Below are 21,828 nucleotides of genomic sequence, written 5' to 3'. Positions count from 1 at the left end.
AAAAGCAGCTTCCCATGAATACCACAGTGTGCCTGGCTGGGGGTCCCAGGGCTGGGGTGTCCCCATATGCCCAGCAGTCCCCTTACCACCCCGTGGCTACTGCAGAAGCTGCTGAGCTTGGGGAGCCCCTGGCCACGGCAGCCCCCAGCCCCAGCCCAGTGGCCCAGGGCCTCTCAAGTGCTGCCCGTGCCGAAGGGCCTCGTGCCCCCTCCAATCCCTCCCCGGCAGGAGAAAAAAAAATAAATACAGGGGAAAAAAATACAAAAAAGTTTATTGCAAACTACTACAATAATTTATTGAAGCAAACTGCATGCGAGTGAAGGAGAGACATCGAGGGGAAGAGGAGCTGCAGGAAGGCTGTGTCAGTTTTAGGGCTTCAGAGGGCATGGGAGGGGAGCTACACATCTCTCCTGCATCAGGGGCGAGCAGGCTGTGGTTAGAGGACAGACAGGCACCTGGCCACGGCCAGAAAAAGAAAAGGGAGAGCTACAAGAGGTGTCATGGAAGGACAAGGCAGGGAGTGGCAGGGATCAGAGGTGTCCAGGCCGGGAAGCAAAGGAAATGTTTGATTTCGCATCCCAGAAGCACAGCCAGGGGCAAACCCTGCTCCACTGGGGCGGACGTGGGATGAGGCAGCCTCCCCCAGCCTGGTGCCAAGTGCTGGGTCACCAGAGGTGAGCAAGCCCTTGGCCCAAAGGCCTTTTAGTGCCATCCCTCGACCAACAAACCCCCGAGCTCTCCTTTAGTGTTCTGTGCAAGGCTCTGCCCAGCCTGCACCTCCCACAGCCACAGGGGCCAGCAGAGACACAGCTCCAGCAGCACCATGTCAGAAGGACAAAGCCAACCTGCCCCGAGGGCCACCAAGTGTCCCCAGAGTGCTGCCCCTCTCTAGCCTGCAAGGGGAGGGGACCAGCTGCCACCCGGAAAGTTTCCTGCTGGAAACCACAGTAAAGCAATCCAAGCAAGACACTGGATCATCTCAACTGAAGAAACTGATTTAGTTTAACACCATTTTACCACGGACCTGCCACCAGGTGTGCTGGGCCCTCCCGTGAGCCAGGCTGCTGCCACAGCGTGACCACGGGATGCCCATGCCCAGGGCACGGGACTGCTCAGCCTCGAGCCGCCCCTACACCAGGAAGTGCTTGACTTGCTCTGACAAAGGTATCAGTGCGAGGGGGGGGAGGAGGAGGGGAGAGAGGGAGGGGGCAAACCAGGACAAACAGCCTGAGAAAAGCCAGCATGTTTGGGCCACAGCTGCATTTCCAGGCGTCACAGGGGACAGAGTGGGTGTTCAGAGTCAGTTTCCTGTTTAATCCAATTAAATTCCACATTTTATTGCGGTTTTCCAGACCCCCAGGTACCCGATTTCAACAAGCTGCTGTGTGCTACAGACCAACTCAGCTGATCTTGTGCTCAGACAAGATACTTCAGCTCTGCTACCAACCCCAGAAACCCAACCAAAAAACAAGCAAATAAACAAAAAACAGGTTATTCTTCACCTCTTCCAAAACCGCTACGAATTCAAGGCCACTGAATCTCCACACAAAGTTTCAGAGAAGAGCAAAAAAAAATCCAAGTCTCCATAGCAGACACATCTTATCCTATGTAAACTTTTCCAAGGGCTCAAAGCTGCCCTAACTACACCAGCAGGCAACACCTGACCCGCCACGTTTCAGGGAAAGCTGGGGTGTCTGTGCAGAAAAGAGAAGCCTTCAGAACACGGCTACACAATCCCCCCTCAAAATGAGGGCAGGGAGAAAAGCTGACAGCCCATAGTCCCACATCAATCTATTGCCTTGGATAAACAAGCCTGAGAAAACCATATCCAGTCCCTGCTAACTGTGTCTTTATCTAGACCTGGAAAGGAGAGGCAGAGTTGGATGAGGAGCACCACATCCCCCAGCAGCAAGTAGCTCAGGGCTGTCCCAAAAGTCACAAGTCACAAGAACAAGTTCCTGGCTAACAACGTCCTTCCCCAAAAGGCTGGAGGCAAAACAGGCATTGAATGCAAGGAGCTCACCCGGAGCTGGGAGGGAGGGAGAGACAGCCCATCACTCACCTCATCCTCCTGCTAACACGCTGCTGCAGAGACTCCCACTGCACACAGGCTCTTCTCCAGGGGCTCTCCCTCTACTCTGCAAAAGCTGCAAGACACATCTGACTCCAGAGCGCTGCCTTCACCTCAGCTCTCCCAGCTGCTGGCACAATGGCACTGGAGCTCCCTGCACTGGAGCCTACTGGGAAACAGCCTGAACCCTTTCCACCACCGCCCCTAAGAACAGAACTAAAAAATACCGACCCTTTTTTAAACAATAAATAAGGAATCTTGTTACCACAACACAAAAACGAAGCATGTTCAAAGTGCAAATTACTGTCGTCAAACTGGGATGCTCCTCCTTGCCTCTCCCACGCAGGGCTCCTGTAGCCCCCGGGCCTCTCCAAGCAAACATGATCTACGAGCCAGGGCGTTCCCTCCCTCCACTTCCTGCCAGGGCTGGAGCAGGGGAGCGTGGTGGGAGCGGGATGTGCACTGCTGCTTCACAGCTCACCCTGCCGAGGGGCTAAAGTGCCAAACTCCCAGCCCCGGCCAGGAAGGAGGAGACTGCAAGGACCAGAGTGCAGTGGTGCATAGAAGTCGGGACCAGGGGCAGAGGGAGTCCTAAGGAACTTCTCCAGAGCACGTCCAACGCTTTTTAGTTTGCCAGTGGGGCCATGCCAAGGAGCCAGAAAGGCAACAACTGCTTTGGGGTAGAGCGAGGGGTTTCGGCAGTGCCCCCTCCCTTGGAGAAATCCGCCGCTCAATCCAACTTGCTCTGGCAATGGCAGCACGTGCCCCTTTCCACAGAGGGGCCGTGGGAGAGAGAGAAGTGGTTGGGAGAAAGAGGATGTGCTGTGATCCGCGCTGGAGGGGAGCAGACCCTTCAGTTATTTACTAGTATTGTAAGTTTTGTTTAACTTTCCTCTCTTTCAATAAGTGCCTCCTCCTTTTTTTTTTTTTTTTCCTTTTCCTTTTAAATACAGAGTCCCAACTGTCCCAGCACCCAGGTGCTCCCCTGCCACTAGGGTCCAGTGGAGTCTGAATCTTCAATGAGCACCTCCGTGCTGGCTCCCAGCATCTCTGTGTTCATGACCAGCCCCTCCGGGTTCGCGCTGCTGCCGCTGCCCACGAAGAGCTTGCCGTCAGCCACCAGGCTCACCCGCTCTGCCCCGCCACAGTAGGGCTTTGGCATCCCCTCTGGGCTCAGCAGCAGGCAATCTGCTGGGGGAGCACTGCTCAGGGGGTCGGGGAGCAGCGGGAGGCCCTGGCCATCTGTGGGTGGCACAATGGCCTCGGGATTAGTGCCCAGGATATCGGTGCTGGTGATCAGGGCACCCGCGTTGGCAGCCAGTGCTTCAGCAATGAGCACTTCGGGGTGACTCTTGGCTTTGTGGGCCACCACGCTGTCCTTCTTCTCGAATTTCTTGCCACAAATATTGCAGGAGAATTGGTAGAAGGAGTCTGCATCATGCTTCTTCATGTGCCAGTTGAGGGAAGCCTTCTGCCGGCAGGTGAATCCGCAGATCTCACACCTGGGAGGGGACAATGAGGAGGTCACAACAAAGGGACATCCACACACTTATAAGGACAATAGTAGTGAGGTGGCAGCTCAGGAGAACAGCAGGGGCTCGCTAATGTCACTGCAGCTCCAGCTCTGATTTTATTTACTGAGGGCTTACGTTCCCCAGATCCACACCAAGACACGGCCCCGAGGAGCCGGTGACACAAGTGTGTGTTCAAAGAGAGCTGGGACACCAGGAGCAGGCTCCAGGCTGACTTCAGAGCTGCTCTGAAATGGGTGTTTTGGGGCTCCCTCAGAGCAGGAGGGCGCGGCACAGGCAGAGGTACTCACTGCAAGGGCTTCTCGCCCGTGTGGATCATGCGGTGCACTGCCAAGTTGTGGGAGCTCTTGAAGGCCCGGGCGCAGTACTCACAGATGTAATCCCTTTGATCTGAAACACAACACCAGTTGCAGCACTGCTCTCCCATAGACTTGCCTTCTTTCCCAACTCTCAGGCGGTGCAGGTAAAGCTGCCCAAGAAGGAGCAGAGCTACAAGTTCTGGGAGGAGGAGGTGGTGTCCCACAACACAGCACAGCTGCTGATCTGGAGAGGCGAGGCACGATTACGACTCTCCTAAGAGCTAATTATCCACTCCAACCAAAACTGAAAGACTGGCAAATTGGGATAAAGCAGACTTTATCTGTTGAGGCTTATTCCTCTACAGAGCTCCTGAGTGATGTCTGCCAGAAGGAGAATTAAAACCTCTATAGTCTATTTCTTTCATTTGCTTAAAAGATGGTAATCCAGAAGACAGTAATACCCTGCTGCTGCTGCAAATCTATGCCACCTGACTTGGCTTCACTCTCTACAGAAGTCCCAGAGGCTTTTCCATTTTCTCCCTATCTGTTCACTGACCTGAAAAGGAGTTTGCATCTATTTCCCACCCCCTGTACCTGTGTGATGTTTGGCATGCCGCAGCAGCTGCTTCTGCAGCCGGAAGAGCCGACCACAGGAGGGATGAGGACACACGTATTTTTTCTTCAGTAAGTGCTGATATTTTATGTGATGCTGGAAAGAAAGAGTGGAAGTCTGCAGACTGTTCATGGCTGAGTGAACAGCTGAGGTTCACTCAAGTTTAGATCCCCACTGGAAAATAAAACACACATGGACACGCAGCAACCTGACAGACAGACACGCACACAGCTACTGGCCACAATGAAGCCTTCCAAAATGACAGCAGCAGGAAGGGCAGTGAGTGCCAGTGGAGGCTTAGCTGCCTGTTCCAAGCACCCCCTCCCTGCCCTCCCAGGTGCCACAGAGGGTGTGAAGATCCCCACCAACCTGCAGGTACCGCGGGTGAGCCAGGACCGTGCCGCAGCCTTCCATCTCACAGCGCACATACTGGATCGGGGGCTTCTTCCTGGGAAATCAGCAAGGAGAGGGGCAGAGTGCTTGGCTGCTTCTATGGTCAGCTGATTCTATAAAGACTCTATATATATTCTATTTAGAATCACAATTCTCTGTGTCTGTGAGGGGCTGATGTGTCTCATGCCACAAATAACAAGTGCAAGCACAGCAAAGCACCACTGCTCCAAAATCCCTGCCTGGGCTGTGACACAGCTGCTGTCCAAGAGCCACCTCTTCTCCTGCCACTACTTGAGTGCTCTCCCTAAAGCTGGGAAAACCTCAGGAGACCCAGAATTCCCAAAGCAATTCCTTATTGCCAGGCAATGCCACAGGAGGGATCAACTGAGAAATGGGCAGGGGGCTGGTTCACTTGGAAGAAATTAAAACAACACCTACAGGGGAAGGAGAAGAGGGAAGACAAGGCATGCTGCTGTTTTTGGTTTTTATTCCCTTTAAGGCAGAGAGATGGCTTTGGGAAAATCCTCGTCTGCATGTAGAACTAGGTTGAGAGGATCACTTACCTTCTCTTGGGCAGTCTTGGGCTCTTGTCATCCTTTCTCCTCCTTCCCCTCCTGTAACAGGGATACAGAAACAGAACTGAGAGAAGCTTCTTTACATTAGCAGTGGGCAGAGACTTTGAAGTGTATGCTGTATTGCCTCATTAACTGCATGGTCTAGAAAAAAAACTGACATCAAGTTGGAGACAGATTCGAAAGACGGAGAATTCCAGAGAAATAAATGCTTCACATGGTTTGCTCTCTCAGTATTTCCCATTTCCTACTGCATTTTTCATAAACATGTATTTTGCCAACACCGTCTAGAACCAACAGTGCACCCTGTTTCCTCTGCTCTGCTGGGGAACATTCCACACCATGGGAAAACATCCATCTGCCTGATCAGGAAGAACAGGATTAATGATCCAGTAGCTATTTTACAGGGCTCTGAATTAGCCACAGCAGCTTCTGTACCTGTCAAGACAAAAATCTAGGCCCTGTCTGAGCAGACCTGTGCTCACATGTAAACTGCAGCCTCCCAAGCCACAGCTCTGCCCAGCTCTGCCTGCCTGATCCCATTGCTGCAGAGACACTTGGAGCAGATTGATGGAAGTATTTTCTAGACTCTACTGAGACATCTGTATTGATGGCAAGCCAGGAACATGCTGAGCACACACTCAGCATTCAAGCCAAGCCCTCAGAAGAGCCACAGGTTTTATTACGCACAGAAAGTAATGTCTGATTCAAACAACAAAACCTCAAGCCTCAGAAAGCAGTCTCCAACAGACAAAAATGTTCTCAAAATATCAGCCTCCTCACTCCCCTCCACTGTGAATCAGCAGCAGCTCAGGAACAGCAAGAGGAATTACACCACCAGTGTGCAGCAGGTCAGCAGAGGGAGCCCGGGCTGTTCCAACCACTCAGAGAGGAGCTGAGGTACAAAACCAGCTCCTTTTTCTTTTTTCCCCTCACATTATCCCAAAGAATGGCTTTAACACAGTCACATAAACCCATCTCCCTGTGTTGCCAGGAGGAATGCTTCAGCCAGGAGTTCCAGGGACAGCACACACCAAAAGGTGTCAGCCACTGGTGACTGACTGGGTGGGAAAAGTTTGTTGTTTTACTTCTCAAAAGCAAGGGGAAAACAGCTGATTTTCCTGACCTCTGGTGAAGTCCTAACTACAAAAAGGGCAGTGACCACACACACAAGGTATTCCAGTAACAAGACATGCCAGTGTCTGCCCCCAGCACACAGCAGGAATGCTGCCCTCTCCCACTGGCTTTCGGGATCCACTTGAGGCATGACAAGGAACCCATTGTAAGGACACCCTGAAGTATTTCCCACTGTGTGGTCACACCCAGGGAGGCTGACTAACCACAGCATGATGAAAAACCCCTCCACTTAAGCGAAACTCTGATTTTTTTGTGGCTGAAGACAGGCAAGATGTGAGGGCACAGGATAAACAGTGCTGCCCCATCAGCTGTCAGGCCCAGAGGGGGAGGGGGATGGGGGAGCCAACAACAATGAAACACTGTTGTACACCAGCAAGAATGCAAAACACACAGCACACACTGGCATTGTAACTGCAGAGCTTACTTACTTCCTTGGTGGTTCTTCATCCTCCTGAAACTCATTCTCTTCTTTCACTTCCACTTTAATCTCTTTCTGCCTTTCCTTTTCCTCCTTCCCCTTGCTAGCTTTTCTCCTTTGCTTTGGTGCTTCCCTACAAAGACACAAATACAACCCATTACTCCAATACTCGTCCCACTGCCTGCTTTTTACAAAGACTTCAACAAAAACTGGACCCAAGTTTAGGACTGTCCTTCAAGTCCCACTTTCAAGCAGAAGTAAGAACCAGGCTCAGAGAAGCAGCCAGCAAGGCTCTAAAGGCTTCAGTCCCTGAGAGAAGAACAGTTCTGGCCAATGCAGGCAATGTTTAGAACCATTCCAGCAGATCAACTAGCACAGGTGCTTTGGAGCATTTAAGCTAATTCAGGTAACATGCCCATATTTTTTTGGTCTAAACCCCCAGTAAGTACATAATCCAATATACTTTTCTAGGTGGGGCTTGTAGGTCTCATCTCTGGGATCATCTTTGAAGGGAACTTCTTCCTCACTGATGAGCATCTCCTCATCATCATCGCTGTTGGGAGAAAAGGAGAAGACTTTGGCAGCAACAGCTTGGCCACTAATGCAAGAAAAATATCTGTGCACCTTTCCCCAGCATGGGAAGGACACTATTACACTGCACTTCCTCATCCAGCATGACTGGGGAAAGGTAACAGCTTGCACTGACCAAGGAGCACAGTGACAACCAGAACAGGCCAGGCAGAGCTGTGTCCTCACCCACCCACAGCAACAAAGCTACCAGGTGGAATGCCCAGATCAAATCTTACTATCCATTTCTCCACAGTATCTCCTGACATTTTTGCACACTGGAACTGCAACAGCAAGGGGCCAAAGGAGACAGAGCTACTGTCAGTCCCACAGATCATTTCACACATTTATTTTCAAGCGACTCAGGCCCACCTTGAGACACGACACCGACTAGGAAGAAACACCACAAAATAACATGTCCTACCTGACTCCATCTGGAGACTGATGCTCGTCTGTGACCACTGAAAGGAAAAGTCACCATTAGGTTTCAAAGTGTGTTCGCTGCAGTGAGCTCATCTGTCTCACGGTACCTCCGTCGACATTCAGAGCCGGGAGTGCTGGTGGCAGAAGGCACCCGTGACAAGCAGCACCACGCCAGCACAGCCACACGCCCAGAGTGACACCCGCAGCCCTGACCGTCCCCGGGCCTGGCGTGGCACGTACCGTACTCCAGCTGGTCGGCGTTGGGCTCTGACTTGCAGATGAGCTGCAGGGAGGCGGCCTTGGCCCGGGAGGCGCGGGAGCCGTCGGGGTCGCGCTGGCGGGCGGCCGCCGCGGTCCGGCTGCTGCGCCAGCTCCGGCTGGGCCGCGCCGTGCCCACGGGAGAGCCATGGCTGAGCGTGCCAGACACCTCCTCCTCCTCCTTCTCTTCTTTGGGAGCTGCAACAGCCAGTGCAGTGTGTTTCAGCAGAGCACAAAATGCCTAAATCCCCTCATTAAATCACACCTTAAATCACAGCAGCCCCTGCTGATGCCTAGAAAGGCTGATCTGGAACAGCCACTGTTGCGGTGTGCTGTAATGTCCCATTTCAGACTTCCAAGTCACCTCCCAGGTGTGCCTATACCTCTCTCCCTTCCCTCTCGCCCCTTGCTGAGTGAGTCCTGTCAATCAGGCTTAACATTCCAGTAGTGTGGTTGGTCAAGTTCAAAAGATGCCCCTATGCCCAGGGGTCATTGGCCTGTCTAGGTGTCATCCCCCCCTGAGACCCTGCCCCTCTCACCTGGTTGGTGCTCATCTGTCCCCTCCCCCTGCCCCAGGAGCTTAAAAAGGTGATCAGGCCATGTGGTCGCGATTCTGTTGGAGCAGTTGCCCACGTTCAGACCTCTGTAACCATGGAATAAACCTCTGGACATAAAACCCTCCAGCAGAATCCTCTCCTTTTTCTCTTCACCATCACCTGAAGCTTTCATCCTGAGGTAAACGGTGTTCCTAACAAGCCTGGTCTTGTTCAGTGCCCAGCTGCAACCACCAGCAAGCCAAGGTATCTCTGGGGTGATATACCACAGTTGCTGCCTTTGGCCCAGCAGCGAGGGTCAGACTGGCCCAGGCACAATATAAGTGTTAATATTGGGATTCATATTCCAATAGACACTAGACAGAGCTAAATGGACAAAAGCTTGGGCAGCACAAGAGCCTGGCCAAGGCTACACCCCGGATGAATCCAAGAATGGTTCCTGGTCATGCATTTTTACACTTTTCTAAGTTTTGGTTCATTACATATTGGGTTCAATTGTCCAGTTACAGCTCCAGGTAGTCTCACCCCCGTGGCTTGCCCCCTTCTCTTCACTGTTGTTTGTGCTTTTTGGGTAATAGTTGTCCTTGATTCTCTAGCTGGGAAGAGATTGTTTTGTCAAACTACCCTGTGAAGAGAACTTACTAACACCTAATATGAAGTTTCAGAGTTACATACCAGGTAGCAGAGAATGTGAAAAATATAAAAGCTAAAACCCAAGGTGTCACTGCCGGCTGTGGGAACCTGCTCAGCCCCCTATGCTGAGCCAGGACACTCCCCAGGCCCTCACCTCAGCAGACCTTCCCTTAAAACTCTCCTCACATTCCCTCCAAAGAAAGACACTAATATTTAAAAGCATCTTCTGTTTCCCTTGGATAAAGGCTTCTAAGACAATGATTTGCTGGCTTGCTGGCTCTAAGCACAACAAGAGACACTCATAAAGCTCAGCAAGTGCTTTATGAAAGGCCAGCTCCAAAGTTGGGCCATGAGAAAAGTCATGTTTAGAGAATTCCCCAAACATATACTTCACTGGAATTGTACACCTGGCAATATCCCTGAGGGATCTGGATGTTTCTGGTGCTGTGCTAGAGCAAAAAGCATCACAGATGCTGTTAGCCTGAGGCCTCCACACTTATTTACAGCTTGTACAGGTGGTTTCCTTTTGCCTCATGGCTGATCTCCAAACATGCTTTGGCAAGATAACAGAACTGACTGAAATGTCTTGTGAGCAAGTTAATCCCTTAAAAACTAAAATTCCCAAGTACAGTTCATTTGATCTCACTTTTTGGCACTTGCTGTGACACTGGGCCTTCATGAACTCAACGCCCTTTGAAATGTTACAGCTGGTCACAGAATGGTTCGGGTTGGAAGGGACCTTAAATCTCAGCTCATTCCAACCCCTGCCATGGGCACTAGCACTTTCCCCTAGGCTGCTCCAAGCCCTGTCCAACCTGGCCTTGGATACTTCCAGGGATGAGCAATCCACAACCTCTCTGATTCCTCCAGCCTGCAATCTCCAGTTTTGCATCAAGCCTTCTGAACCAAATGATCCTTTTTCTCCTAGCATGTAGTTTGCTCTGCATTACTCACTGTCTGATCCTTGATTAACAGGGTGGGAATGAGCAACATTTGGCTGGAAAAGCCTGACTGGAATCCCGGATGTGAGGCATCACAGTGTTGTAAACCATCAAGCTGCTGTCTTGCACGTATAAACCTCACCATCAGAGCATGAACTGCACCCTCCTGGCTCTCTTTGGCAGATCTCAAGGTGACTGCTGCATGTTCTCAGTCCTTGTGGTGAACATCTCATTTCTGAGACACTGAAACCATCCTCTACAAATTCCCCCCTCAACCACTACCGTGCTGCCAGGGATAGCACACACTGCTGCCCTGGGAGAGCTGTATTCCCTTGGAAGATCAGGCATTCAGCTGATAATACTTATCATTTTAAAAATCAGGCTTGCAGAGCTGAAGCAGACCTGCCTCAGAACACACCTGGACAGAGCACACCCCTCACCCAGCAGCTCTGCTTCCCTCCTCTCAGGTGAAGGTCTGGGATAAACCTTTTCCCAGGATTTCTCCTTTTGTTTCCTCTGCTTCAGCTGTCTAACAGATTGAGGGCATTTTTACATGCTGAGAATACCCAGGTACCTCCCAAACCCCATCCTTAGGAGATGTATCAATTATTTACCTTGCCACAGAGCTCACAGTGATACAGAGCTGGGAGCTGAAAACCTTCTGACTCCAGACCCTCCCAACATGGTCCCTGGTCCCTATCCAAGGAAACTTCTGTCTGTCAAGTGTTCAGCTGGAACAGCTGGAATCAGCCATCACCAAAGCCCTTGCCCAAAATATGGGAAGTCTTAGATTTGGAATAAGCTTTTGTCTCTTTTTCCTTCATCAAAAATAGATTAAAAATTGTGAGTGAATGCCAGTCCCTGGGAGAAGGGACAAGAAAAGGAAACTTGGAAGGACACAGTGAAGTTGTGGCTTTGTTTAGACAACCAAAAGACAAGACTCTGGGCACTGCTCTGCTTTTCAAGAGAGCTGAACTTTGATTTATAAGGCATTTGGAAGCTTCTTACTGACCCTGTAGACAATTTCAGAAAATACATGTGTGCAATTAGGTGAAAAGAAAATAAACTATTAATTGCTAAGTTAAAAAGCTGCTATAAAAATAAATGCACCACAACAAATGCACACCCCTGGGATTGAAGGAAGCAACCACACAGTGGGTAAGGCACCAAACACCTGGTTTCATAATAGCATGGACAAAAATGAAACGCAGGAAAAATATCCAAGTGCAAAGCTCCATCCAAAGGGCTCCTCCCCACCAGAGCAGTGTGGAACTGTACAGATGGGATACAGGAAAATCCTTGGAGAGTTTGGGCAGTCTGAGCTATTTAAATTCAGAGCACTTTTATAAGGTTTGGTTTTAAATAATGACATTACTTTCTCCAAACACTGACAAAGCCTTAAGGGAAAGCAATGATCCCAAAAGGAGCATGAAGCATTAAGAATGAAACTCTAATGTGAGTCCTTTCTGTGCAAACCCATTCACCATTTCCTGAGTCTCAAAGTTTTCCACCTTTTTTAAAATTTGCCAAACCTAACTGTTTTCTTAGCAAAACCCCTGGATTTGAGAATGGGCTTCCAAGGAGGTGACTCTCCTGACTAAAATGAAAATTATTCCCACAAGGATACAGAGCGCTGTGGGAAGGCAGACGTGAATTCTGCTACACAGCGACTGCAGCTACACAAATTCATTTGTAAGCTGAGATTAAACGTTCTACTTATGCATCCAATATTCCTGCAGGCACACATTGGGAAATCCTGCAACTGCATGACTAAGCAGGCAACAGGGAATAGCCAGGGAGCACAGGCTGACACTGCAGCTGCCCCGTGGTGACAGTCACACTCGGGCTGTGACACAACACAACACACACACCGTGGCTCTCATCTCCCTCCAAACTCCCTGTCAGACCTGCACAGCCAGCACTGCCCAGGGGATGCAGGAAAAGCCTGATCCCATGGCTCTGAACCATGGTTGTCTCAGGGAAAATTCCCAACTGGATACAGCAGTTGACAGTACAGGCTAATACTGCAATGCAAAAAAAAAAAAAAATCAATTCTGTATCAGGGAACACAAGCACAGAATTCCAAACCTTCCCCAGAACCACTCAGCACCTTATCCCAGCTCCATGCAGGGGGAAAGGACAAATGGGATTGTGCCTTCCAGGCTCACAGAGGGGGCTCCTGGCTACCAAAAACCCTGCTGTGCAAGGAAAGCTGCTGCTTGCTCACACTGGTCTGGCTCCTTCAAAAATCTCTGCTAAAGCCCAACAGGAGGAGGAGGAGGAGGAGGAGGAGGAGGGAGAAGCCCCTCCTGCTCCTGCACAACCTGTCCAAGGAAGGAGGAGGAAGAGGAGGAAGACTCCTCAGCCCGTTTCCAGGTCCTCCCCAAGCGGCACAAGGTGCACAAGGGCTCCATCCAGCGTGCAGCCAAGACACAGGAGAGCAGCTTCCTCACTTCTGTGCTCCTGTGGACTAAAAACAAACCAGAAACAAACAACCCCCGCCCCCCACGGCACAGATTTCCTCTGGCCCAGAATCAGCACTTCCCGGTGCCAATTTCCATGCAACTATCCCTACCATCACTTTGGCTGCAAATCTAACTGGGGAAAAAAAGAGCCCCAGAAGTTTAACAAACACTTTTCCACTCTCACCTTGAAGCACAGCTGAAGCTCTCAGAGGCCAAGTTAAAGGCTAAAATGGCTCGAGTGCAGAGAGCTCCCAAACCCAGGAATTTCAGTCTGACAACTTTCACTTCCTGGAGTAAAAATGGGAATATTCTGCCCATTTTCTACCACTGCCAATAAATATCTCTCCTTAAACCAAAAACCATGCAAGTCTTAACTCTATAAACATACAAAGCCAAACTTTTTTAGACATTTCAGCAACTGTGCTTTGACATAAAAGCCTGAAGCTCTGACATTATGCTGCCCACCCTGTACACAGTGAGGGGTAAATACACACAAGCAAGATCTGTACTCAACACACAGTGGTTAATTCTGCTCCAGACTGTAAAAACACACCTTGCCAGCTGGAACTGCGATGGATTTCCACATCCAGATGGAATAAAGACTTGCAGGAGGAAAGCTAAAGAGTTACCAAAACACGAGAATAACAGCAGCCTCCGAGACAGAGCTGCTGGCAAACAAACCCAGACAGCTCCAGCAGAAAGGGGAATTCATGGGCACAGGTGTGTGACCTCCTTTCCTCAGGGCTCCATTCTGCCACAATTCTCTGGTGCCAGATCAAAAACAACACTACACAAAGCCCTCCACTTGGATCTGTTTCAGAAGTCATCACCAGGTAAGGAGAAAAGCCCTCTAATGTTGGTTTTTTTTTTGCTTTTTGGGCTGTTTTTTTTAAACTAGAAGTTGTTAAATAAGTGCACAAAGTTCACAGTGTGCACTGGAAAACAAAAGTTCTGCTCCAGGTTGCAGATTCCCACAGCTGGGGCTTTTGTGTTCAGACTCTACTCACAGCCCCAGTTATAAATAATCTTCTCTTTCACCTCTGAAGACATCAGCCTAAAAACTCCATAATCCACTAAGCTAGAAAACAACAAGTGTGAATATCTGAATACTCTGATTTCCACACAACTATCCCAGGTCTCTTGAGGATCTACTCCTATATTTCTGAGCACAGAAGAGAACCCAGGATTTGCCAATTACTCGGGACTGCTGTGCAACAAGACCTGTCAAACCATGGAGCAGCTCAGCCTCACACTCCAACAGCCATGGAAACCTGAGTGCATTTTGGGACAGAGATTCTGCAGGTTGGGCACATGCCAACAGCAGCAGCAGCAGCTTATCACAGTTCTACAGTCTTGAGAGAGACTCAGAAAGAAACTGCACATCACGCAGCACTAAAACATTCTTTGAAAGGAAGATCCAAAAAGAGGATTGGGCTAACCCATGGGACAACCCAGACTTTCTAGATGGAACACAACACCAGGAGTGAATAATTCAACTCTTACCTTTACCAGCGACTTTATCTGCAGACCTGAAAAAAGCACAAAAGCAAGTGTAAGAGCCAGACTCGATGGGATGGGCAGCAACAAGGAACTCAATGGCGTGGAGATGAGCCCCAATTCCCCAAAGTCGCGGTGCCTCTCTATCGGATCATTGTTTTCAACCCCTCATGCCGAGGTGGATTGCTTGAGCCGCAGGAAGCTGGGGGGAACTACAGGAATATCCAGCAGCAGAGGCCCAGCCATGCCCAGGTCAGTTATGACCGATCCAGGGGGTTCTGTGCTCAGCACAGGGGAGAGCAGCAGCTGCACTTCCGAAGGCTCCGCTGTCCCGCTCAGAACCGAAGGCGCAGCGAACGCAGCCTCTGCCCCCGGGCAGGTGGATCCCACCGCCTCCCTCACCCGGCCCTTTGGCAGAGAGAGCCAGACCGCGCTGGCGCCGCGGGGCACCGGGGCAGCGGCCGCTGCCCGAGGGCGCCGCGCAGCCGGCGATTCCCGGGACACGGCCCTTCCTGGGAAGGGACCGGCGGGGCCGGCCCAGCCCGGCCGGAACAAAGGGGCGGCGGCGCGGGGCACCCCGCGGCCGGAGGCGGCCCCGGGGCCTGGGCCCGTTCGCGCGGGTCGGGCAGAGGCCGCATCCCCCCCCCTCCCGGGCCGCGACCCCCGGAAGGCGCGGGCGGAGCCAGCGCTGCAGGGACTCACCCGGCCCGGGGGGCCTTCCTGGCCGCGGGCGGCGTCTCGGCGGCGGGCTGCTCGGCGGCGGGCCGCGCCCCGGGGCTGCTCCGCCGGCGTCGGGGATACTCGGCCTTACGGCGGCGGGACGCGGCGGCGGCGGCTGCAGCTCCCCCCGCGGCCGAAGCGGCGCGGCCGCGCTCCCGGCCGCCCCTCAGCACCCGGCTGCCGCCGGACTCCTCCCCCTGATCGACGGCGGGCGGCGGCGGCGGACGGCGGCGGCCCGAAGCCGGCGGTCGGTCTGCGGCGGGCGGCGGTCCCGGGGCGGGCGGCGGCTCGGCGGCGGCGCCCCCCGGCTGCTCGGTGCCCGCCGGCATCGGGGCGGCGGCGGCGGCGGGGCCGGGACGGCCGCGCTCCACCCTCGGCCGGGCACGCCCGCCCCCGCCGCCCACGGCCAATCAGCGGCCGCCGCCCGCCTTCACGCGCGGCCCCTGCGCCCCGCCCCCTGCCCGCGACCACCAATCCGCGGGCGGGACTCGGGGGACGGCCCTGCCCCTCAGGCCCCAGTGCCCCCGCCCGCCGCGCTCACTCCTTTCCCCGCCGCTCTCGCGCCGCCTGGCCAATGGGCGACCCGATCGGGGCGGGGCCCGCCCCCCCACCGCTGAGCGACCAATCAGCGCGCTGCTCCCGCGCGCGCCCCGGACTCGCGCCGCCTCTCGCGCAGGCGCTGCCACGGCCGCTGCGCTCGCGCTCCCGCTCCCCCCCCGGCCGGCCCCGCTCGGCGCCCACTCGAGCGCGGCCCCCGCGGCCGCCGCCCCGCAGGCCCCTCCGCCCGGACCGCCCGTCCGCCGCCGAGCCGCCGCCCAGGCCCCGGCTCCGCAGGGCTCCCTACCGCCGCCGCTGCCTGCGCCCCCTCCGCCTGCCCCGGGCCCCTTTGCCCCTCGGGCGAGGCCTGGCAGGGGAAGCCGTTCGCCGCCTCGCCCCACGCGCCTGCTCCGTGCCGCGGGGCTGCGGCGCCACCCGTAGTACCGGCGGGGCCTGGCGGCCGGGCCGCTTTTTGCTACCGCTTCTCCTTTAAGAAAAAAAAAAACGCCCCGTCGGGCGGCGGGTGAAAGTCGGTGACAAAATGGTGGCCGGCGCAAGGGGGGCGGGGCACACAGCCCTGGCCCCGCCCGCTTCCGTCCCGCGGCCGCGCATGCGCGGGGCCTGCCGGGAGTTGTAGTTCCACCGGAGCTGAGGGAGCGCCCGTTCCCCGTTTCCGGCTGCGTCTCCGCCGCGAACGGCGCTGGGGCAGGAACCCCGGGAGCGGCTGTGCGGGGACACCCGCTCCCGTGGTCTCCAAGGCCCGAGTTCCCCCCCAAAAACAACTCCAGCAACGCCTGACTGTCCCACAGGAACTGCACTAACACATTGAACCCACACAAAACCCCAAAACTTCGCCCCCGCTGACGCTAAAGGCGCCACCCGGGAGCGGGTTTGCTCATGGTCGCCACTCTGTCCCCTTCCCTGCTGTCCCTTGCTCGGCTTTTGGACCGAGCAAGATGTGACACCAGGCCAGGACCTTGGGGAGCAGGACTGGGGTGTGCTCTGGAGAGGAGGGTTTGGCCGATCTTACCCAGTGCTTCATGACGGGAGAACAAAGGGTGACACTTCCCGAGAACAAGGTGCTCCTCATCCTCCCTCGGGAGACAAAAAGCAAAAATCACCGGGGTTCAAAGAGCCCGCAGTGATGAGCTGGAAAATCTTGTTTGCTGAACTGGTTCCCAGCAGTGAGAGGGCTCCGAGCGCCTGCTGCTCCCTTCTGCTTCTGCATTTCAAATCCTTTCTGCTTCTGCATTTCAAGTCCTGAGCTCTGCCATGTTCCTAGAAAACAAAAGTGTGTCCAACAATTCCTGAGAGTGTGCTAATAAACCCCCCCCTCACTGTGGAGAGCCACGTTCTCCTGACCCAGACACTGGGAAGGAGGAGAATGTCCTTGCATTAAAGAAAACCTCGGGGTCCTTGCACAGGGATTCCTCCTGTGTCCCTGCTTTTTGTCAGCCCCGTGCCAACCTGTCCCTGCCATTGTCATGACCGATTCCCCCTCTGCAGGCAAGGCTGGGGTCACTTAATTCCTGTTGGAAAGGGGAGCAGAGCTCAGGGCACGGCACACTCAGCCTCTGGCCTCTGGGTTCTGTAAGGACAAGTTTTGAATTATTCCAGCTCCAGATGCTCGTGTGCACTCGGGCTCACACATCACTAAATCACTGAGAAAGCTAAAAATAGCCCAAAACCTTCCGCAGGCAGGAAGGTTCTGTGGAGTGCAGAAAGGCAAGGCCTGGCACCAGGATCCACGGCCAGGCAGCCCCAGCAGTGACAGCAGCAGCGCCTCCTCTGGGCTTTGGGGGGCTCTCAGCATTCCTGGCCTGAAACAGCCCGGACACTGCGGGTTGGTGGCCCCGGGGCCTTTTCCTGAGGCGGGGCTGGCCTGGATGTCCCTGCTGTGAGCAGGCGACAAAATGGAGTCAGGAATGAAGTGACCCTGAGGTGGCAGCTGAGGGGCTCAGCTCCAGCCTGTCCCACCCGTGGGGGCTCAGGGGTGCCCAGGAGCGGGGCAGGGCAGGGCCAGCCTGACCTCTGTGGGTGCTGGATGGAGTCTGTGGCCCTCAGCCTTTGCTCCCGAGGTTTTTGTGGCTGGGCTAAAGAGGAGCCAAGCCAGGACCTGGTGACACCTTGTCAGGGCTGGTGGCCAAGGTGACAGAGGTGTTGTTGGTCACCCACCAGGTGCTGCCTCCTCCAAACAGCCAAACAAGAGCCCAAAGCACACACCAAGCCATGTGCACCCACCTCTGGCATTAACATCTCCCAGTCCCTTGGACCTGTTTCCACATCCACTGCCTGCTCCCAGCAGTGCCAGGAGATTTCTCTGCCAAAAAGGGATTTGCTGTTACCTGGGAATCCATGATGAGGCTCCAGAAGTGTCCCCCAAAGGCAAGGCTCTGCTGGAAGGTGACAGCACTGCTCCATCATGCTGCCACAAATCCATTTCCACCCAGCACAGGGACACCATTCCTTGTCTCGTGTGGCTGGTGGCTTCTGCACAGGGCCTGGCTCAGCAGGACATCCACGTCCTGGCTCCTGGAGCTCCTTGGGCAGCCCCTAGGCCAGTTTCTCCCCCCTGCAGCCCCAGCCTGGGCTGTTTGTGGCTGCCTGTGCCCCAGCTGTGCCCGTCACACGTGGTGTGTGCAGCCCACAGAGGAAACCCTGGGTGACAAACCCCGGCGCGGGGGGCGGAGGCGAGACCGGAACAGAGCCAGCGCAGCCTCCGCTGCCATCGCAGCACCTCGGGGGGCTGCCCCTGCCCTGGGACCCCACACCGAGGCAGGATGGAGGATTTGGGTAAGTTGGGCCTCTCCAGAGCTCATCCCGCAGCCAGGCCTGGCTTGGGGTCACATTTTTGGCAAGTCTGGGGAGCCTCTTCCTTCCTGTACCTCAGGGCCGGGAGGGGATGACGCTGAGGGGCAGCCCTGGAGCCCTGCTCCCTCCTGTGCCTCCCCCACCCCAAGGGAACGATGGGGTCGGTGGTCGAGCGAGCACTTGGCCAAAAATGGAGCCATCCTGAGAGCAGGAAATGGGCTGAGGCAGCGCCACAACCCTGGCTGCACCCAGCGGGAGCTGGGAGCCATCCCTGCCCTGGGCTGGGAGCTGGGCTCAGGGGAGCAGCCACACTGCTGGGGGCACCCCCTGTTCCCAGTGTCAGGGACAGCCAGGGCAGGGGGGTGAAAGAGGAAAGGGAAAGTGCTCGGCCCACCTTGGGGGAAGTGATGCTCTGGACACACAGGATGGGCCCAGGGTGAGCTTTTCCCTGCCAGGGCTCAATGCAGGACTGGCAGAGGTTTCTTTGCTGGCCTGGGATGGTGTGAGGAGGCAGGACTCTGCCCCACTCTCACTCCTTGGGAAGGTGGGCACATCCTGCACTGGGATGGGGGCCTCAGGGAGGTTGCTCAGGGCCCCTCAGGGCGGGCAGCTGGCCAGCAGGACCTGCTGTGACACTCCTTTTGCTCCTGAGATTTTGGGAGTGGTACAAGACCGCAGGGTGGGCAGCTGGTGGCTGTGGGGCCTGACCTGGGTGTCTCTGTGCAGATGCTTTGCTGGAAGAGCTGGAGCAGAGCTCCTGCCTGGCCTCCAAGGACCGTGCACTGCAGGGACCAAGCTCCTGCCAGGATGCCCAGCATGGTGCCCCAAAGGTAATGCCTGGGCACAGAGATCCCCCAGCTCATGATGGGGCGGTGGAGCTGGGCAGGGGAAGCTGCCAGGGGAGCACCCTGAGGGCTCTGCCACAAGGGTTTGTCCTTTCAGGTGCCACTGCCACCTCGAGCTCAGCCTCCAGGAGAAGGTTTGGATTCAGTGTACAGGTAAAAACAGCCATGGGAGGGCAAAGCCACCTGGGGCTGTCTGTTCCTTGCTGGGATCTGCCGTGCAGGGTCACCTGGGACAGACTGTATCCTGCAAACCTGCAGTGTTCCCTGTGGTGGCCTGTGGGAAAGGGCTGTGTGGGCAGGGGTGGAGGGTCCTGACTTTGGGGTGGACACACAGCATCTCCCCTCTCTGCCATGCCCAGCACCCCTGCGCCGGTCCCAAAGCCGCTGCTCCCCTCAGCCCCGCACACGGAGGCCGCTCGGCAGCTGGATGAGCTCCTGGCCGACCTGGGCCACACGCAGAGCAAGGTGAGCCTTGGCCCTGGGGCACCGGGCTGGGGCTTTGGCCCTCACCCAGACCTCACCGTGCTCCTTCCCAACAGCTGGCAGCTGCAGGGCAGGGAGCCGGGGTGCCCACGGAGTCCTCGCTGGACAACATGCTGGACAGCCTCACGCGGGACCTGCAGGAGCTGGGAATCATGGCCGCGCCCGCCGGCATCTGCGCCTCCTGCCGCAAGCCCATCGCTGGCAAGGTGAGCCCTCACTGCCAGCCTGGCACCCCCGGGCATCCCCTGGAAACGCCCTCACAGCCTCTGTGCCTCCTCCTCGCAGGTGCTCACAGCCCTGGGCAAAACCTGGCACCCCGAGCACTTCACCTGTGCCCGCTGCGGGCAGGAGCTGGACAAGGGGCCCTTCTTCGAGCAGGGCGGGCGGGCGTTCTGCGAGGAGGATTATCACCAGGCCTTCTCCCCGCGCTGCGCCTACTGCGCCGGCCCCATCCGCGAGGTGAGGGAGGGAGGGAGGGAAGGAGGGACGGAGGGACCCACCCCCAACCTGAACTGATCTCCAGCATCCCCATATGCAAGTAGAGTTTCAACCAAAACATTAGACCGTGACTCTAAAGATAGAAGTTAAACCCTTCTTACCTGCCGAGGAGAGGTAAAAGCAGCGAGAATTGCTAGCGCTTGTATCTGAGTATAAAACCTCAGTCTCCTTACTTTCAAAGGATAACAGTAATCCAATGGTTTTAGGAGCCACTCATCTTGGTGCAACTCCAAGTGAAAGTAATGGACCTCTCACTAGTCCTAAACACATTCATACTCTTAACCCTAGTAACCCTCTCCACCCCCATCCTATTTCCACTTCTATCCAACAACCTCAAGAACACCCTCAACACAATTACAAACACAGTCAAAACCTCCTTCTTAATCAGCCTAATCCCAATAACAATCTACATCCACTCCAGAACAGAAAACCTCACCTCCTTCTGAGAATGAAAATTCATTATAAACTTCAAAATCCCCATCAGTTAAAAACAGATTTCTACTCCCTTACCTTCTTCCCTATCACACTGTTCATATCATGATCTATCCTACAATTTGCAACATGATATATGGCCTCGGACCCCTACATTACAAAATTTTTCACCTACCATTCTTCCTAATCGCCATATTCATCCTAATCATTGTCAGCAATTGCCCTGTTTGTCCTGTGCCCCGCCTCCCCCCAGCCCCTCACCTCAGCTTTTCCTGCAGAAAGTCCTCACGGCCCTGGACCAGACCTGGCACCCCGAGCACTTCTTCTGCGCCCACTGTGGGAAGGTGTTTGGAGATGAGGGTATGTGCCAGGGAACAGGGGTGGGGGTCCTGCCCCCATCCCAGGTATCCCTGCTCTTGCACTTATCACCCCATCCAAGAGCTCCCCTCAGTCTTTCCCTTGCCTCCTGTCCTGGGTACCACCGTGTCCATGTCCCACTGTCCCCAGTGTGAGCCATCCCCACGTGGGTGCCCATCCCAATCCCCTCCCCGCAGGGTTCCTGGAGCGCAATGGGAAGCCGTACTGCCACCAGGACTTCCTGGCCATGTTTGCCCCCAAATGCCAGGGCTGTGAGCGCCCTGTCATTGACAACTACCTGTCAGCCCTGCAGGGTGTCTGGCACGCCGAGTGCTTCGTGTGCACGGTGAGTGGGACGGCGGGGATGGATGCAGGTACTGGGGGTGTTCGAGGGCCACGCCAGCCTTCCCCTCTCCTTCCCCCAGGAGTGCCTGACTGGCTTCACCGGCGGCTCCTTCTTCGAGCTGGAGGGGAGGCCCTACTGCGAGCTGCACTTCCACCAGCGGCAGGGCACCATCTGCCACGGCTGCGGCCGCCCCGTCAGCGGGCGCTGCATCACGGCCGCGGGGCGCAGGTACCACCCCGAGCACTTCATCTGCTCCTACTGCCTGGGCCGGCTGCACAAGGGCACCTTCTGCGAGCGCGGCGACAAGATGTACTGCCAGCCCTGCCACGACAAGCTCTTCCTCTGAGCCCCAGGTGCCCAGCACAGCCCCCCTGCCTGGATGGCCCCAACATCAACATGCCTGGCACCGTATCTGCTGACCCAAAC

At 55.1% G+C, this 21,828-nt stretch overlaps 2 protein-coding genes across 2 annotated transcripts; one reads left to right on the top strand and one right to left on the bottom strand.

The window, feature by feature from the left end:
• Positions 1 to 253: 253 nt before the first annotated feature.
• Positions 254 to 15,422, bottom strand: ZFP91 (ZFP91 zinc finger protein, atypical E3 ubiquitin ligase). The gene is made up of 12 exons (XM_054274991.1): positions 15,076 to 15,422; positions 14,686 to 14,885; positions 14,380 to 14,405; positions 8,266 to 8,524; positions 8,027 to 8,063; positions 7,499 to 7,588; positions 7,046 to 7,168; positions 5,472 to 5,522; positions 4,885 to 4,963; positions 4,497 to 4,611; positions 3,894 to 3,993; positions 254 to 3,573 (listed from the first exon to the last, which is right to left on the bottom strand). Exons 1-12 carry the CDS (start codon positions 15,420 to 15,422, stop codon positions 3,063 to 3,065), a joined length of 1,938 nt encoding a protein of 645 aa, XP_054130966.1. The 3' UTR covers positions 254 to 3,062.
• Positions 15,423 to 18,410: 2,988 nt separating this feature from the next.
• Positions 18,411 to 21,748, top strand: LPXN (leupaxin). Its single transcript, XM_054276110.1, has 9 exons — positions 18,411 to 18,423; positions 19,168 to 19,271; positions 19,384 to 19,439; positions 19,646 to 19,751; positions 19,826 to 19,975; positions 20,055 to 20,228; positions 20,978 to 21,059; positions 21,254 to 21,402; positions 21,482 to 21,748. Exons 1-9 carry the CDS (start codon positions 18,411 to 18,413, stop codon positions 21,746 to 21,748), a joined length of 1,101 nt encoding a protein of 366 aa, XP_054132085.1.
• The last annotated feature ends 80 nt before the right edge of the window (positions 21,749 to 21,828 follow it).

This window comes from Melozone crissalis, unplaced genomic scaffold (assembly GCF_028551555.1).
Source record: "Melozone crissalis strain CALT ecotype California unplaced genomic scaffold, PUWL_Pcris_2 ptg000018l_1, whole genome shotgun sequence".
Lineage (NCBI taxonomy): Eukaryota > Metazoa > Chordata > Aves > Passeriformes > Passerellidae > Melozone > Melozone crissalis.
The sequence above is the reverse complement of the archived record's forward strand: the minus strand, read 5'-3'. Positions and strand labels throughout refer to the sequence as shown.